Genomic DNA, 20,000 nt, shown 5'->3' with positions numbered 1-20,000 from the left:
ATTCAAGCCACCAGCTGGGTAGCAGAGTGACACCCAGCTACAAAGAGCACCCCCCTGCAGACTGGTGCAGACACACACGCACACACACACACACACGCACACACACACACACACACTCACACGGCTGAGGTCTGTTGTGTTATCTCTGGCCCCCAGCGGCACAAGCCAAAGAGTTGGCATTAAGATGACGTTGGCACATGTTGGTGTTTGTACCATGGTAACCCCACCTCCCCTCCCCACCCGACCCCCCTCTCCACCCGACTCCCCTCCCCACCCTCCCTCTGTTCCAAGAGCCAGCAGAGCTAGAAGGTAGCAGAGGCCTGCATGGCCATGCTGCAGCTTGCTTGTGCGAGTTTGTGAAGGAGTGAGTGAATAAATGAGGGGGTGAGTGAGGGAATGAGTGAGCAAGCGAGGACGAGAATGAACGAGTGGTTGAGGGATAGAGCGAGTGAGTGAGTAGGTAAGTGGGTGAGGGAATGAATGAGTGAGTGGGTGGTTGGGCGCGTAAGTGCGTGGGTGGGTGGGTGGCTTTGTGAATGGAATGGGTCTGTGAGTGAGTTGGTGGGTGAGTGGGTGAGGGAATGAATGAGTGAGTTGGTGGGTGAGTGGGTGAGGGAATGAATGAGTGAGTGGGTGGGTGCGTAAGTGGCATGGATCTGTGAGTGAGTTGGTGGGTGAGTGGGTAGGAGAGTGAGTGAGCGAGTGAGAGAGCGAGTGTGTGTGTGCATGCAGGGGGGTTATATGTACAAAAATATTGATAATGATAGGAAGCCATTTTGGTGTGTCTTGGCATGTGTGTATGTATGCTGTTTCCCCGAGGAACATGGTGTCGTTCATTGAGAAGGCGGAAAGCTACGTGGCTTAAGTATAAAAATACGCAATCATCATACAAATACTTGATGGATAAACTAGGTGGACAGTGCCTTGAAAATACCATGATCTCCTCTCCGATGGTGAAGCCTTAATGTGAGCTCCTGTAGCCTATAGCGCATAGGGTACGGTGTAAAATCTCCTCCTGAGAGATTGCATGCTCTGCTTCTTAAAGCACGTAATATCCTAGAGGCTCACGCAGCAATAACGCAACCAGAATCGGAGCACCCTTGGAAGCATAAGCAGCCTGGGTGACAAGCGCATTTGATTTTCTAAGTAAGTAAGGGGCAGGAAATAACATGGGCACAGAAAAATAAGAGACGGTATCCTAATCCTGTGGACTCATGGACGGTGAGCCGGGTAAAAGCATAACGCAGTTTCACTCCTCCACCAACATTCAGTTTCCAAACCAAGCCATTATCTTATAATAACCCCATACTGAGTCTGTTAGCAAATAAAGAGCGAAAGGGCTAGGTGAGTACAGGGGCCGTTTCTTGATTCTCTTTGAGCCGCGGTCTCGGTTTTAGCGGCCGGTCACCGCACAGCTCTGAGTGGTTGGCAGAGCAAAGAGAATGATTGATGTGGTGCTTTCCTCCATCTTTCTGGTAGAAGTAGTCAGGGGAATTCAGTCTGGTTATTAAGTTAGGTGAGAGCCCTTCAGCGAAAACTCAACGTCTGGCCTGAAGGTGTCTGAAAGTCTAGAGTTTCACTATTTTCTCATTTTTTGTTTTATTTTTTCCCCTGTCTTACCTTATCCAGCTGGATTGTGTTAGTGCAATGAAGAATTCCTGGAATGGCTAAAGTTTAAAGTGTGTACAGCGCCAGGGAAAGGTGATGGAGGAGGAGTGGAAGATAGGTGTTGTACCATATGGTCCGTGTTAAGAAGACTTCATTGTCGCCAAAATAACATATTTTCTCTGCACAATTGCATCTCCTGCCAATTGGCCCTAATAGTGTTTATGAGTGTATTTGACTGAGCAACTCTGGTTTTATTTAGAATTTTCTCTTCCACGTTGTTTCAACACCACTATCCTTTAACTCATTATTTGCTGGTTGAAACGTTCACTTCAAAAACATAGATACAATAATCACATATTTTGAACTCACATGGTAGCAGTGTGAAGTTGAGAATATCTGAACGGGGTGAGTTGTTGTGGTCGGCAAGACAACCATCTGCTAGGGCTAGCTTTAGCCGGCAGCTAACATAAAAGCCTACAACTCTGTGTTTATATCCAGTGGCAACAGGTGGATCATCCCCCCCCCCCCCCCCCAAAGGGGTCGATAGGTCTGGCCAGAGAAACGTGGTCAAGGCAAGAAGAATAGAAATCTCAGAAAGCTTTGTCAGGAACGTAGGGGGTTCATGTGTGAGTGTGTGTGTGTGTGTGTGTGTGTGTGTGTGTGTGTGTGTGTGTGTGTGTGCGAGTGCGTGTGCGTGTGTGTGTGTGTGTTAAAGTATGGAGGGAATGGGGGTTGGGAGCTGTAGTGTGTGTGGGGAAGCTAAATGGAAGGTGCCATGTGATTTGACACCTCGGTTGGGGGTCAACGCTGCCAAATAATGTCAAGATAAGGAGGAGTGTTGCTTGGGGTGTTTTTTACTGAGGGTGCAGTATGTCTGAAGAAAGACTAGGTTTTCAACCCTGCAATTGAAAGACTGCAGAAACAATGCCGATACTTGATACCAGCACCGGGCAATTTCTGTGCCTCTGAGCCAAACTTCTACCGAAGGAATGTTTCAGTATGTCCTTGTATCACTGTTTTCGTTCTAACTATGTATCTTAAAAACATCTCTCTAAGAATGATCGCTAGGAATAACGTGGCAGCATCTACAGTAAGAACAACTCAAATCCAATATATTAAAAAAAAAAAGTATATCCACATAGAATTGTGTATTGCTTTTCAATTCACCCCATGTAATTGCCTTCTCTTGAATTCACATGGCTTACATGGCATACAAGTGCATGCACAGAAACACACCCGCACACACACAAAACACATAACAGCAAGGTTATACGTCCATATCACCCCAATTTATGTCTGCTCACCGTATAACCGCTTACTCAACAAATCGTCTTATTGTGTCAAACAATCTGGTCTCCATGAACACAAGATATATATACGAGAAAGTAGAAGGACACTCTTTACGAATGCTTCAATAATCGCAAGAAGACAAACAGAACGCAGAGAACACAGCGGCACCGACATCCATTCCCCGAATCCATCGCTCGGTCAGACTACAAAGAGAAAAACGGCGGTCCACTCACTTGCCACCTCCAGCGAGGCGTTGCGGCTCACCGCCTCGCCCAGGTAGTTGCGCGCCACGCACACGTACACGCCCTCGTCGGGCTTGCTGCGGCGGCCGTGCACGATGCGCAGGAAGAAGAGCGAGCCGCTGGGCAGCAGCATGCGGTGCGAGCGCGGGTCCTCGCGGTCCGTCTCCACGCGCTCGCCGTCCTTGTACCACTCCACCATGGGCGACGGCCGGCCCTCCGCCTTGCAGTTGAGGGTGGCCGGCTCGCCCTTGGACACGATCAGGTCGGACGGGTGCTCCACGACGCGGGGCGCCGCGTCCTCCAGTCGGGGACGAGATCCTGGGGGAGGACGAGAGGGTGAGGGAGGGAGGGAGGGGAGGGGGGGATAAGGGAGGTTAGTTAACTGTTATGTTCGTCAAAGTCATTTCATCCAGAGCTGGATTATGGATGCATGGGTGATGATAGAGATGCGATCTTTGGGAATTTGAGACACTACGCAGTTGATAATTGGAAAAATTTGACTAGACAAGAGTGGGATTCCACACCCTGTAAACACATCTGCAATGCCGGCATCGCCACGTAAATGTCTTATTAACAGTGAAGGGGGTTACTGCTAAAACAAAGAACATCTGTGATGAGGAACTGACACACACCGAGCTCTGTTGGTTCTGCTTGGTTACTGCTTTGCGTTGTTAAACATTTACCATCGTGTGACGGCAAGGCACAAGCAAAAAACAGCCGCACGAATAGCGGAGGTATCTTACAAAGGTATATTTATAGGCTGTAAAACGAAAGGTTCAATGGCTGCAAGAAAAAAAAGTGCGGTCTTGTACTTGTGTGGGAGAAGGAGAGACTAAAGATGGACTAAAGGGTCCAAATCCTCAGAGTCCTTTTTAACATTCAAGCCACCACGGACTGTAAAGAAGCAAGTGGGCGGCTCCAGCAGTATAGAGCAACATTAAAAAACATTGGCATAGAGATTTGGATTCTCTTCTGCTCTCTTCCCCAAAACCTCTTAAATGGTTTTCATCTTCCGCCAAAGGCGACGCAGGAATAAACACTAACACACACACACACACACACACACACACACACACACACACACACACACACACACACACACACACACACACACACACACACACACACACACACACACACACACACACACACACACACACACACAAAGCACAACATGTTCCCAGTGACAGGGGCATGAAATGTGGCTGCTTCTGGGGATGCATTCAATGTGTAAATCGAGCGGACGTCGGGAATGACACGCTCTATATGCAGAGCCTTACAAAAACACACACATTCATCTCGCGGTGCAGATGCACTCCAATCAGAGAGGGGCACGGGAGATGAGCTAGGATTGTTTGGAGACGTTCAATTGTTTACATTCGAAAACGCAGAGTAAACTTCAATCGAAACTCGCTTCGGCAGAGGTGTGAAGTATTTTGCACCTCGGTGTGTACATTGTTTAAAATAAATGTTTATACTTTTGCATGCATTTGATAAAAATATATTGATTCATTTAGAATTTAGATGGTATCTGCAGTGTGAAGCCGTTGCTATGCTTCAGAGTCCCCCGGTCACAACACATCGGGGGCTGAAAAGTGTTTCATTTATTTTCATTTTAAATAGCAGTCAGTAAATAAGGACCTGAGAGAACATAGAGAGAGGGGGACGGAAATTGCTTTTCTTTCTCCACCCTTTTTACTCTTTCATTTTGAATGACAGTGTGTTATCTGCACAAATATGTATGGAGAGCCATAATTCTATAGCCGGAGCAACACGGGGCCAAAGACACAGAAAATCCCACCGTAGGAGGAGAATGGTTTAGGAAAATACAACGTGAGATGAGCCTCTCACACTGGTGTTTTGAGGAGTAGCAGATTTGGTATGCTGCGCTCGTTATTATCGTAGCTTATAGGGTTACACATTTCACACTCTGGATGTCTTTTTTTTTCTATTTCACTCCCTTGGTCTGTCACTCTCATGCATGCATGTGCCGTCACGTGCATGCGCAGGCGCACGCACACACACACACAGGCGCATGCACACGCACACGCGCACACACACACACACACACACACACACACAACTCTCACACAGTTGAAGGACAGACCACCAAACCCCTTCCTGCTCGTTCAACATGCCAATTTCCCTTCAATCCCAGATGGGGGAATTCAACAGGAGGCATTTGCCTCCCCCCCAGGTGAAGGTGTGAGAGTAAAGTTCGAAGGTTCAAGCTTTTTCTGATAACAGCTGATTACGGACAGAGAGGAGGGGGCTGGGGTCACACCCGCTGGCTCCCACGCCCTTCACTCAAAGGGGGATAATAAATAGAAAAAGGACGGCTTCATCTCGGTTGCCATTAAGGACATGGGGAGATGGGGAAGCTAAGATAAGTGCTGCTTGCTGATGGGCTGACATTAAAGCAGCTTCCAGGGGGTTTCTGTGCTATCAAATACAATGCGATTTTCAAAGACATGGAAATAGGAAGATCAGACTGGGAGGAAATGGCCGTTGCTGTGAACGAAAACCAACCGACTGAAGAGGGTCAGACTGCTGGGGCTTCGGACACACTCAGCTTTGCTTTTTGCTGGCTCCTTATTTATTTTTCTCCTATAATTATTTTTAATTTGTCTGAAACAAACTACTAATTTATTTTATATGACTGAGCCTGTTTTTTGCATACCTGATTTTGTTTCAGAAACAAACAAAAAGTGATCCTTTCAACCAAAACAAAAACCAAGTGAAATGTAAATTAGCCGATTAAGGGAATCAATGCACACAATTTGTGAACGTTTATGTATTTCAGTCACATTTAGTCGTTCTTTATTATTGTGTTTGTTCTGTTTCCAAGTTTTATCTTTTTCTCGCTAAACTCTGAATTTATTTGTGTTATGTCACAGGCGGCGGCAGCAAAATATAGCCTCATCTAAAACCAGGCAAGCAAGCGGTAAATCTGCCACAGGGCAACCCCGGCTGTCATAAAATTGTGTGTGACACAACAGAGGCTCCGAAAAGACATTCAAACCTAATGATGGCAGTGGAGCGCTGGGGTAATCTTTACAGCCAATGTTCCTGTCTCCGACGGAACTGATTTGCACCACCCCTAACTCGACACTACACCACACCGCGAGAGGTACTTCGGATGATTCTTGGTTGGGTTTTCTATTGGCTCTGTATCGTATCCAAAGCGCTTTAAATGAATAAACAACACATCTTAGATACATAGTTATGAGTGAGAAGGTAGGAGTCAGGCATCTTGCTTAAGGATGCCAGGTAGATTTGTTCTAGGATTGAAATACCCTTAACCCAAACCACCAGACGATCCCTTCCTCAGGAAGAATATGAATACAAATTAGCATCATCATGGTCATGGTTTTGTTAAGTGCTTTCCAGCGCTCCAGGGCTTCATGTGGAGCAGCCTGCCACAGACCCAGAATGGGTCACATCGTTTTCATCAAAATAGCTTTCAGGAGACATATGTATCATGGCCCGACCCTGGGCGTCTCGACAAAGACTTGTGCCACGGTTGAGAACACAGCAGGGCACAGCCTTTCAGAGCTGACTCATAAATGTTACAGACATCACGGCTGGGAACGAGCCATGTGGAAACGTTGAGCTGTAGAGCTTTCTAACAGGGAGAGACCACCTTGGTGCGAGGGGGTGAGAAATATCGTCCAAACCTCTGAATGGTAGACTCGGCACGCAGCTCTGGGAAATATGACCGTGTTATGTAACACGGTCATACTGTCGCACAGTTTGGGCTCACACTGGAGTAAACACACGTACCGGTTGTTGTAACAACCCTATGACAAATTACCCTCCCCCCAACCCCCAACCGGTTCCCCTCTCCCCATCCCTGATGTTGCACCGATCAACAGCTTTGTACTCAGTATCTCCACACTAAAATACATCTCATCTGTATCCCCCCTCATCAGATTTTTATACACATAAAACCATTACTCATGTGAAGTGATTCACGCAGCTCTCACCCTCCTGCTTCAAAACTAAGTGGTAATACGCTGCGTGGTGCGGTAGCGAAGTGAAAGCGAAGCAGACCAACGACGGCGCAGACAGTCTGGAGGATGAGAACGGTTGCCTTCAAACCGGGGAGATGTTTAATGGGCCTGTCTGGAGCCCCTCGGGGCCCGTTAGCTTCCACCCTGTGGTGCAGCATACAGCAGGGCAGGACCGGCGTCAGAGCTAGCGTGTGAGCTAATGAAACCGCGGGGGTAGTTTGGATTTTCTCACACTCAAGCAGAATCCGGACAGGCCAAGCGTGGAAACATAAAAAAGTGAATTATTAATTGAACCCAACCTTCTTTACATATTTTTTTATACAACCCGCCTGACTTTGCCAGACCAATTCGAAAATGTGTATTAGTGTGGATCCTCTCTCCGTTTATTTTCAATTTCCAAAAGGCGTTATCTACGGGCGCAGACCAAAATGCCTCTGGACGCAATTTGATAGACCTACTACCCATCAGAGCAATGAAACGTGGGACACATCAGCGGCAGCCATCTTGGTTTATTATGAAAATGCCGCAATGGCTCTCTCATAGGGCTATTTCACTATACAGAGGGCTCCTCTGTATAGGCAGCGTATCAAACAAGACCCATTTTAGATAAAAAAAAGTTCTGATTTGCCCAACCCGGGCCTCTGCTGGAAATCTGTCTGAACGGGGGGGGGGACGGGGGGGGGGGGGGGACGGACGCATATGCCACAGCAAATGGAACATGAGTAGGCAGTTTTGTCTGTTTCCAAGGCTCGCCCTCTGGTGTGATGGGGGGCAGAAAATCACTGAAGCATAACCATCCTTCACCCCTTCCTCCCATTACCCGCAATCTATCGGCTACAAACCGACAAGTGTCGTGCCCTGGCCTGCCCTGCCCTGTTGTAAGACAAGAGGAGATCTACTCCTGCTGATCTGCAATGGCTTCCTGCCAGCTCCCCCAGCCCTATTTCACTGAACACGCACGCACACACACACAGACAGTGGGCTGGGCACAAGTGGGCTTTCATCCCTAAGCAGATTTACATCCTCTGGAGAAGCGAGGGGATGACAGCACATTGCCCAACTTGCACCACAAATCACCATAGCACCCTTTAATATCCAGCCCATAGTCTGGCACATGGTACAAGTAAAAAGGCTTGTCGGGAAGGGTAGGTAGCCTGCTGCCTTTGCTTTGTGGAGGGACACGGTCTACGTCGATTTGTTAATGAGTCTAGACGACATCAAAGGCAGCCACATTGGGGTGCTTTGAAACGCAAAAGCTGTATACTATACTGTCACGTTAATGCCGTGTACGCGTGGCATTTACATCACTTGAACACCGTCTGAAGCACAAAGCGGTTTACCGTCATCGGTCAAGCAGATAACCCTCCGACTGAAATTAAAAGGCCCTGATCCCTAAATGAGTAATAAATCACACAATTTATCCCTTTAGAAGGGTAGTAAAGATAAGGATTTAAAGATTAAAAAAAACGGGTTTTACAAAAACATCTGCCACTTCTGATGGAGTGACATGGTCAGAGCTCTGATCGTAGTCTGAATTATGCAGATGTTTTCAGACAATGTTTTCTGAGTCTCGTCCCAACAAATACTATACTTCTAAATTTCAATACCCATTAAAATTTGCCCTGTTTGGAAAAGGCTTAATGAGTCTAAGTGCGTTTGAGAGCACAATCAAGCACCACAATTGACTTTGGTTAGAGTTGACTGGCAGAGCTGGCTCATTGATTACCGATAAAAATACACCATGAATAATTTTTCGGTGTGCAGTGTTTTCTCTTCCTCTCTTTTATCTTCACCGCAGCCATGGTGGATACTTCCTTCATGCAAAGTACTTTGTCGGTCGACATACTACTGCAACACCAAATCGTCAGTGAAAGTATGAGTGGCGGATTATTCCAGAATCCAGTTTTACACACAGCCCTAAACTAGACAGCGAATGTCTTATGAGGACAACAACTCAAGAATTGGCAGCTTTCTCCGCTGCCTCACCCTACAGGCACTTCAGCTCTATCTCCAGTCCCAGTAAGGACACAACTCCACGCTTTTACCTTGAAAGAGTGAGAAGGCTGAATATCGTAAGACGGAAAAACCTTATCATTGTGTGGTGGATTGCAGTTGAGTAGAGAAAAGCTTTAGCCAAGCTCCATCTTAGCTGTTTCAATGAAAGTAAAGTCCCTCGCTTCCTTCATCTCCTGTGCGCCCCCGTTGAAGATAACCGGCACCTTCTCCCAGCAATCCCTACCAAACAGAACTTCACCCCGCTAACAACCACAGCTGGAAGATAAAGGAACCTCTGGTCAGTAAGTATCAGCCAGCAACGAATGCCGAGAGCTTCTATAATCTCCAACAGGACAGTGGCATGGGGGGGGGAGGCCAAAGACCATCAAAAGAAAACCTGACCAACTTTCTTATTCCTATTTTACCTTCATCTACAATTCTTTTCAGGAAGCCCGGCCTCCCCCTTGAGGAATTTGTTGTTTTACGGCTTTGCCAACCCTCCCCTCCCACTCTCCAATTCTGCCTTTCTCGATTCCTGACCCGGAGCCGGGGAATTGATTTGTAAATGCGAGCATTCAAAGTTAAATGTGAAGCGGAGAGGGAGAAGCAGGCTGAAGTGTTTTCACTGTGGCCCTCCCACTCCTTGACCCTGTGGGGACAACAGAACGAGGCGCTCGCATGAGAATACAAACTGTCGGCCGTAAAAAGCTTGGGGGCTTGTTAATGGAGCCCCTGCCGATGCTAACCGTCTAAAAAGGCAGGGTCAACTTTCCTAAAGGAAATTGGATGTTTTTGGATCCTTTTTTAATCGCGCGTCTCCTGGGGCAATCAGTGGTTTCATGGCCAACAGAGTTTGCTATCTTTTTTTTTCCTTTTTTCTATTTATACGTGGGGGGAGGGCTCAAGGCAGTAGACGATGTTTCCAAAACAGCTTCATAAAAATGCTTATAAAAAAATAATTATAGCTCTTTGTGACACCCTCTAAAGAGGTACGGTCTCTCAGACTGACACACCCAGATGATTCAGGGCACGCTTTCAGGGCAGCAGCCATAGTAGATAATTATTTTTTAACTTGCGCCGTAGTACAAACCATGAATCCCAAAATGATGTTTATTTTTGTAAAGGTTGACTTGATTTAGATCCAAGTCAAGAAGAGACTTAAAGGGTCTTTTTTCATGGAGATTTTGGCTGTGGACTCAACCTTCAGAAATCTGCATATGAATGTTCCTCTCTTTCAATCTGCCCTCATTTTATTTTCATTTGGTAGGTCAGTAGGCAAGCCGATGTTGCCTTCTACAAAGCACCATGCATGAACTCAATACTTGGTATGGCTGTGACTTCTAGCCCATAGTTCTTTAAATCCAACCACTGGAACTTGACCACTTCAACTTCCGGTCTGGCCTAAAGGGAGGTTGTTTTACTGCCTGTGATGCAGGCACGACTAGCCTCTTGTTATCCAACAGAGAGATTAACTGCCACTGAAATGTTTTTTCAAAAATAAACAAGGAGAAAAGTCTGAGAATGTATGCCATTTGTATAGAGGATGTATAGAGTGCATTTGGCTGTGAGTTTCTGATCACCTGATAAGGCCGGAAGAGACGGGTAAATAGAAAAGAGAAAAAAACTCCCCAAAAACTGAAAAGAAAAAAAACGTAAACTAGGCCAGACATCTTAGCCCATGGCCGAACCATATGCTGAACCGAAGTGACCGAACTACACAGAGAAAGGCATATATATATAGATGTACATCTCCGTCTCACCGGTGCCTGTGGGTTCAGGTGTTTCCCCGAACAATTATTGATTGCTGGAAAGATAACGAAAGTACAGAGGTGGTAGTAGCAGTTTTAGCCAGAGGGATTCCTTGAGTCTGCCAGGGTACCCAGGCCGCTGGGCTTTAGGGTGGACCACCATGGCGTGGGAATGGAGGGAAATGCCATTGGCTTCCTGTTCCACAGACGCAACCCACGCTAATAGCATAATGCAGAATTCGATTTTAGTAGATCTGTACTCAGCCACTCATGCGTCTCGGATACTCGTGCACGCTTGTGCACGTGTACGTACGCATGCACACGCACACGCACACAGACACAGACACACACACACACACACACACACACACACACACACACACACACACACACACACACACACACACACACACACACACACACACACACACACATATTAAATCTAGATTAGCACTATCAGTCTAGAATCTAGATCAGACCCAGAATCACACCAGCGATGGCGATGCCCTACAGGAACTGTAACTTGTAACGGGAGTCCACTAGAGTGTACATGTTTGATTTAGTCTTTCATTAAGATAGAGAAAAAAAGGGTTTGTTAAATTAAATATAGTGACTAGGGAATTCAAATACAGTTTTGAAGACATGCTTGATTAATAACCATTTGTATATTTTTTAGTATTTATTCGGATACTACAACAGTGTATGAATTCTTGCTCTGCACTCCTTCCGTGCAGAGCGTGAATTGGCAAGACCGACAATGACTTCAAACTAACTGGTTATTTAATATTAATTAAAGGTCCTAGGTTTCTCCCCAGGATTTCGGGTTAATGGTTTTAGAGGTAAAATATATTTAATAAGTGGTCGGTCATTTTATCAACATTAATAGAACTGGCGGCAATGTTTTATTTAAAGTGATCAGTCACCCACATAGTTCCTGTGTTATTTCTTTCGGGTTTTCTTTGTGATAATTGAAAGCAGGCCTGCCCTCGTACTAAGGAAGCCGTGCCTTGGATCAATAGCTACTGACGTCTATGCAGCAGTCCTACATGAGAATATTGGTGAAAATAAGCTTAATTACAGCGTAGCCAAAAGCACTATTTTTGCTGATCAGAAAAGCACTATGCAATTGTGGCCTACCTGGCTGTCAATTGTCAAACAGAAAGCAGTGTCCTCCTCCTACCACCCGCTTCAACACACAAACACGGTTTTTCAGACCTCAGACTCAATTACCGAAAAAGGGTCAATCTGAACCGCCTTCTCACCAAGTTATTCACAACATTTCTCCCCATGCAAAACAATGGGTATCGAGTAATGGGCTTTTCAGTGGAGAAAAGACAGTCCTCCCAGTTTGAAAGACAGCCATTTAAATCGGCACAACTGCTGTCCACATCCCCCTCCATCCCTATCACAGCGGCACTCATCTAAAATCAAGCGGATATGGCTGAAAATCATCCATTAATAGTGAATTTATTTCCTCAAACCAAGCTTCCCATGCGCCAAACATTACGACCAATTCAACCAAAACCCTAACATGATCAACCATGACAGCACATTTGGCTATGGCTTTGATGTGATGGCACTGCGGGTTCTGTCTCTGGCTTGATGTGAATTAGAAACTAAACTTTTCTCACTATAATAAACACACACACACACACACACACACACACACACACACACACACACACACACACACACACACACACACACACACACACACACACACACACACACACACACACACACACACACTAAGGGCTAGTACGCCCTTTGCTTTGGCAAAAAGAGTTGGGAGGCAGACGTTTAGGAAACGTTTTCTGGAGCCTTAATCAGATGGACACACATACACACACATACACACAGACACACAGACACACACACACACACACACACACACACACACACACACACACACACACACACACACACACACACACACACACACACACACACACACGCACAACAACATGTTTTGAGCACCGTCATTAACAAGTAGTCTGTTCCAAAAAAAGCCATATCAAGGGTATTTAGATAATGAATGTTCGTTAAAAACATTTTAATGTGCAGAGTGCACCCAAAACAGTTAATCAAGATCTGCAAAGCACTGCCATGTATGTATTCCATTCTCTCTGTTGGATAACAAGAGGCTAGTCGTGCCTGCATCACAGGCTGCGATCACATATCAACGGCAATGGGAAAGCGGGATATTGTGAGGTAACATAAGTATGACAAATATTATGTACGTGGGTTGTGCATCTCCGTTCCACCCTGAACTGCACTTGTATCTTTCAACCCATTCATTGGGCACATTTCAAGTAGACCTGCTATTTCTGGCCAACCTGTGTGTGTCACACAAACGCACACAAATACACACATGGGCACACGCGCAAACACACACACACACACACACACACACACACACACACACACACACACACACACACACACACACACACACACACACACACACACACACACACACACACACACACACACACATATAAACAGACACACACACAAACAGTAGACATTAACAACCCATGACTTTGCTGTAATGCACAATATATAATTAAACAGACAAGCTGTTTTATTGGAAACTGTCAAACCTGTCCACCTAGAGTTACATTTACTGTACTTGCAGAACGAGAAACAGTGGTGGTGACTCTGCACACTGGGATTGCAGTGGACACCTCCTCGCTTCTGTATAAAATAGTGTAATTTATTTACCAAGGATACAATACAGCTGTGTGGTGGCTTATCTTCCAGCAAATCGAATAACAAAAAAACTGTATGGGCCTGTATTTCTGTCACTGTTTTTCAGAGCACCCGCCCACCCACCAAAAAACATACTCCTCACGGCCTGTTAAACAGCTCAAGGGTGATGTCCGCCACCCCGCCACCACAACCACAGTGACTTAGTTGTAGCAGTCCGACCAGACAGAGTCCCCTTTGATTAACCCAGCTACAAATCTATTTCAGTGCATTGACAGACTGGAAGGGGTCATAACCCCACCATCCCGTCCTCTACCCCCCTAACCACCGAAAAAAATAGTGTTACTAATGCTCCGGGGCATCCATCTGTCTACAGCCACGGGCCACGTAGGTGGTGGTGGAGGAGGAGGAGGTGGGGGGTTGACATTATGGAGACCCCATAATCAGACCCCAGAGTCTCCCTATGCTGTCTGCAACCACTTTTCAATAGTTCCTATGCCAAGTTTGTGCAGCAGAGAGCCATGGCTGACCTCTCATGGTTGGAGTTGCCGCTGGATACAAGAAAGTGCAGGGTAAGTAGTGTTAAGAAGGCGCATCCCTTTGCAAATGTTTGTGTTGTGAAACGGCTGTAATGGTGATTCATTGTTATGTGCTCGGCTGGTAGCCGATAAAAAGGATACGATATGATATGCATTAAGAATTTACGCCTAGTTCCTTTTCTTTATATCGGAGCCAAATGGCAAAGAAGCATACTTTAATTGTCCCCCAGCATGGTTGATTAGGTAAATGGATGTGAAGAAAAATACTGAACACACAAGCACTACTCAGATTGCTGCCGTACACACAGGGAGGAACCGTTGTGTAACAAGCCGGGTACTTCACTGTCTGACTTGAATGTTTTTCTTAATTGATTCCTTCCCGGGCCATTTAAGCCACTGACGCCTGACTAATCACTTTGTGAAAATAGCAACAAGGTCAGCCCTTTCTTTTCTTTTCGACGGCGAAAAAAAACAACAACAACAAAATAATACTTAAATGCTTCACACCTGTTCCAAGGGTACTTCCGCCACTCATTCGGTATCGAGCTAGGCGGGCCACTCGATGACTAGCCAAGGAACCGGGATGACTGCAGCGTATTCGCGGCAAAGGGTTCAGACTCAGAGCTACGTTATTGGCAGCTTGATCGATTGCTGAACAACAGATGGGCCGACAGGTGGGTGAGGTGGGGAGTGTCGTGCTGGAAAAAGGCGTGTGCCTGTTTGTCCTCCCGTAAACGACTCTGTCCTCCTGTTTGTCTGCTCAATCCCTCTTCCTTACATCTTGTCCCCCCCCCCCCCCCACTTGACATTCAGGCCTCATCAGAATGCATCGGGCAGCTCTGAGGATTGACAGGCCCTCTACAATTATGTTTACGTATGGCATTAAAATCTCTGTGGGGAGATCCAATCACAACAACCAAAAGAGAAAGAGACGGCTTGGGGACGCGTATATGAATACATTGGTGGTCGTATGCATTACCGGTCAGTCCTCTATCTCTCTCTCTCTCTCTCTCTCTCTCTCTCTCTCTCTCTCTCTCTCTCTCTCTCTCTCTCTCTCTCTCTCTCTCTCTCTCTCTCTCTCTCTCTCTCTCTCTCTCTCTTTGCATTCCACTATACATTTGAGGCCCACGTGAACACCTATATTGTCATGGAAACCCAGCCCTCGGCTCACGCTCAGCCCATTTGAAATACCTTGCTTACTTGTGTATTCATGTTGTGAGCAGCAACTGCTCGTTATTTTGAGCTAAATATAAGGCTGTTAAAGTGCACAACACTGTGCTGTTAAATCAGGGTCCAACATCTGGAGTAAACATTCTGTGGAAGGCTCAAATGCGACGAGTGCCAGGTGTGGTGCTCACCTAAAGGCATTACGACTAGTAACCACTGTGTAGTGTGCGTAATACGCATGTTTAACTGGGAATGATGGAATCCCAACCCAAACGGTCACTGCGTAGTAGTATACACATGGTTTAATACCATAGGCGCGACTGAGTCACAAGGCTAGTGCATTTATTAAGTTGTCAACGGACACACCAGCTCTGCTGTGTCATCTCCCCCAGGCAGTGTGACACAAGTAGAGGCAACGGCTCAAATCATCTCATCATGCTAACAGCTAACAGGCGTCCCCACTGCACAGAATCTAGATGAAGTCCTCTGGCTATGGTTAACGCTACTTTAGTCACAGAGCACACCCACCCAAGACCTCCGCCTTCCCCCTCAAGGAAACGGGTCCTTAAGGTGAGGTCGTTACGGGCCCGCTGACTGTAATTAGCGTGAAGGTTGGAGGGGGGAGGGAGGCTTAGCCGTGCATGGCTATTTGATCTGGAGGGCTGGCCGTCAGCGGAAAACCCATGGGAAAGCGGACAGCTGTTTTGAAGCAGATTCGCCTTTAAAGTGTAGCGCGGAGCAAACACAGGGCCCATTGACAGACGTTCACAAGGACTAAACTACCGGCGACCGCTGGAGTGACACATGAGGACGGGGCTGACTGACAGTGACAGTGTAGGCTGGGGTGTCCTCTTACTGACACAACAGCCCGAGCTCCAGTCCCATGAAACAAGACACCATGCCCGGATAAAAGGGGGCTTGTCAGCCATAGGGGGAGAGGGGATGAGTGAATGTAGGATTTAGTGGCTGACTTGAGGATGTTATTTTAAGTTATCATGATAATGATGGGTACACTTTTTTTTGGACTGATATATCTAGGCCTTCCAGAAGTAGATTATCTGCACATTCTGAAAGAAAGTAAAGATAATTCGGTCATGTGGAAGTTATACGAAATGGGCCGATAGTTCTTAATAAGTGGGTTTTATTCATTGTCTGTAGCCCTAAAAGGAGCATCTGGAGTTAGTGATGGAGTCATTTTACAGATGCTATGCCCGCACAGAAAACACGGATTAATAAATGAGCTAGTGTTTAAAGGCGTGTTACGTTCCACTTGATTAAAAAAAATAAAGTAGTAATACATTTGGTTAAGTTCACGAATAAACAATTTCCATTTTAATAGGCCTAAATCTGCATAAAAATCAATGAATCGCCCATTAATTAAAAAAATATATATACAGAATGGTATGAAAAAGAAATACAATACGTCAAGTAAATGTATACTATTATTTTGGAAAAGGTTGAATAGGCGCAACTTTGTGGAACCGCAATGATGCAAACTATGCGTGAACTGGCACGTTACACGCACGCAGTTTACATATAGCGCAACCGCTGTAACCGCTTGACTGTGTTCTCGATTCCTACAATGCATAACCCTAAGCTAATTTCAAAGCACACCAATTCGAAATGGGAACGAATTGAATGCGTAATGACGCAGAACCCTCAGCGAGCCCAAATCTCCAACATGTATTTCTTTAGGTAAATTAACGCGATTCTGAAAAAGGGTACAATGGCATTCGTTATTGTTAATAATGAAATATGCAATTAAAAAAAAAAAAGGCTTTGCTTTAACATAACACCGAACCCAAACACTGGGCTCAATCCGTGCAAACACCAGGCTAGAGTCAGCCCATGGCTCATCAAACTTACTTACCATATGTCAAAGTTGAGAACCCCAATAAAACAAGTAGGATGACCAGCACCGGGCGATGCTCCATCGCCCTAGGTTTGTCCATGAAGCTGACTCTCTTCAAAGAAGCGCAGTGGGGAACATAGACCGTCCCCGGAACGATATATATCCACACAATAAAAAAAAAGAATGAAAACGTGCAGTTTATAAACTCTCCATAGATTCTATGGGTGGATTTAAGTCACACGAGCGGACCACGCGCAGCATCACAGCCGTCGCGGGATCGAGTAGTTCATGTGAAACATCCCGGACGACAACTTTTTCCCGGTCCGGGTAAATTCCTGGGATAGTCCCTGAAAGGGTCACCAGCAACCGGCTCAGATATGAGAGCACACGCGGCGTTTATTGCTCAGTCACTTCTTCTTTCTTTCCCGCTTAAGCAGCACCATAAACACAACAACTAAAGAAAACGGTAACCGGTCCTCTCATCACATAATATTCCCAACATGTGATACGCGGAAAGAAATCCGTTCTTACTGGATGAGGAAATCCATCTTTCTTGTTATACCTGTGTCCTGGTATAGGAGCGCTCTCCTCCAAGCGCTGAGCTGGATTACAAGCCCCATCACAAGCGAGCAACACGGTCTCGTGGCTAGAGCCCACCCTGTAGCCCTCACACAAAACAGCACTATTCTCTTAAAGAGACAGTACTCCGTTCGCCAAACCTGTGAACGGACGTATTTTGGATAACTGTGTTCTACCTCAGATCTTGTTTGAGATTGTGACTGATGAATGTCGTTTTTACATGTAAGAAGTATTACAATAGGATCTGTTTATAATAAAGCACTTGCTTGCCCCTCGGATAAAACACAGAAACACCACAAAGTCAATTAGTAGCACATTTTGCTGGCATAAATTGGGGGATAAATGTAGGATTTCATTTTAAACGTGTTTACCGTTCATTACAGTGCCCCCATTTGGTTAATGGTGGTTTAACAGGAAATTCAAGTAATATTTCAGCCTTTCCGGCATTTCTTTTTTCCTTATTGTATAGAAATGAAATAAAAGAAAAACTGCCATATAACCATTCACACTTACAATAAAAGGAAAAAAATCAAATATATAGAACTAATAAAAGCAGCGATCGAGCAGCCACTGGTCCACACACTAAAACAACATTGCTTACACACACATAAAATTCCCATTCAAACCTTTATTTACAGTTGACACACTGCCGACAGTGTGTTGAAAGACAGCCATCACGTTCCTCCATCCTTACCATAGACCACATCAATTATTAAAGACCCGGCCTCCACCCAGATGCAAATGTGGGCCCTTACATGTTGAAGGACCTTTGATCCTGGAGACGCCGGTGAAATGTATGCCGATTAGGCATTAAAACAGACTCGGATGGCAAGGAGAAAGAGGCGAACAAACGCACGCAGCCCCTGCAAAATGTTCCAATTCATCGGAGGCGTGTCATGTGCCACGTCCATGTGATGGAAAAGCAATCTGACATGTCCCAGGAACTACGGGGAAGGGGGTGATGCAGTTTGACATGCAGAAAATCACCGGACAAAAAGCCAAAAGGGTTGGTGGGTTCCATTGAGTTGAATAAATAGTAGGGGTCACACTCGTCCAGTCAGGACAGGGTGTCTGACATTTATAGAAATGACTTTGAAAGGTGCATTTGTGAACCATGCCGCAGCATACAATAAAGATCAGCGATGATAGATTCTGGCATGTATATTTTATTTTCTGTGAGCGGGAGAGACGTAAAGCTATAATATTTATTCATTCAGCAGAGGCCTTCATCCAAAGTGTCTTAGAGTGAATTCAGACATGCCATTTGTTTAGGGGGTTCGGTAGGGGCCACTTGCTCTAGGGTGACTAAAGGTAGGGGCCCATTGTACAATCCATCGTATCTCCTCCGAAACATTGGCGGTGATAGATTCAATCCACGTTCATTGAGTCCAATAACATCACCAGGACCCTGGCCCCGGCTGCAAAAGAACCCTTGGTATTTTCTTTCATGTTTTATGCATGTACATGTTTAATTTAATTGCAGAAACTGATTAATTGAGGCTCGCTGTGTGATTGAATAAAACATGATGAGGCCCTTCGACTAAACGCATTTCCGCTCGACTGTGACTGATGCCACTACTTTGTTGCTTCCGTCAAACGTTTGGCAAAAAGGCGGCTTGCGAATCACGCAGTCCATGAATTTACACTAATTATCCACATTAAGTATTAAGTTACAATGGCGCCATCCATGGCGCCTGCGCTGCATGCATTTGCAGCTGAGCTTTGGATCAGAAAGTCGACCCCCACCCCTCCATCTTCTACTCCTCAACACTTTGCACCACCCTGGGAGGGTGTATTGGTTTGAGGTTCATGCGATCCATTCGGATGAATGTATTCATCCCCATAGAAATGTAGTGACTGTAGAAAAGAGAGAAAGCGGAGCTTGAGCTAGAAATGCTCAGGCTTTTTATGTCTCAGATCATCTGTCCCAAGGCAAAGGGAGGGATCTTTAATTTACATTGCATCCAGTATTTATGTCATATATTAATGGAATATGAATCTCGAATGTCTATTTGTCCGTTTTCAAAATGAATGTTTCTATGAATGATAATTACATATGGAATCTGAAAGGTAGGATGTGTGTGTTTGCAGGTAGGCTGCAAACAAACATACATACGCGCTCACACATACACACAAAAACACACAGACACACACAGACGCACAGACACAAACACACACACACTGTGAGGCTGATTGAGGAAACCCAATTGCCAAACATGATTGCCAATAGTGCAGCACATTTTTGGGAGAATTTGCAA

The 20,000-nt window shown here is 45.7% G+C and overlaps 1 protein-coding gene across 1 annotated transcript in view; it reads right to left on the bottom strand.

Annotated features, from left to right (window-relative positions):
- Nucleotides 1-17,795, bottom strand: part of robo3 (roundabout, axon guidance receptor, homolog 3 (Drosophila)) — an 81,149-nt gene extending 63,354 nt beyond the window's left edge. The window contains 2 exon segments of the mRNA XM_030361058.1: nucleotides 3,132-3,458; nucleotides 17,182-17,795. Of these exon segments, the coding sequence (XP_030216918.1) occupies nucleotides 3,132-3,458; nucleotides 17,182-17,263 (409 nt within the window). The 5' untranslated portion in view covers nucleotides 17,264-17,795.
- Nucleotides 17,796-20,000: the final 2,205 nt, after the last annotated feature.

Source organism: Gadus morhua, chromosome 7 (genome assembly GCF_902167405.1).
Source record: "Gadus morhua chromosome 7, gadMor3.0, whole genome shotgun sequence".
NCBI classification, from domain to species: domain Eukaryota; kingdom Metazoa; phylum Chordata; class Actinopteri; order Gadiformes; family Gadidae; genus Gadus; species Gadus morhua.
Note: the sequence above shows the minus strand (reverse complement) of the source record. Positions and strands in the feature narration are given on the sequence as shown.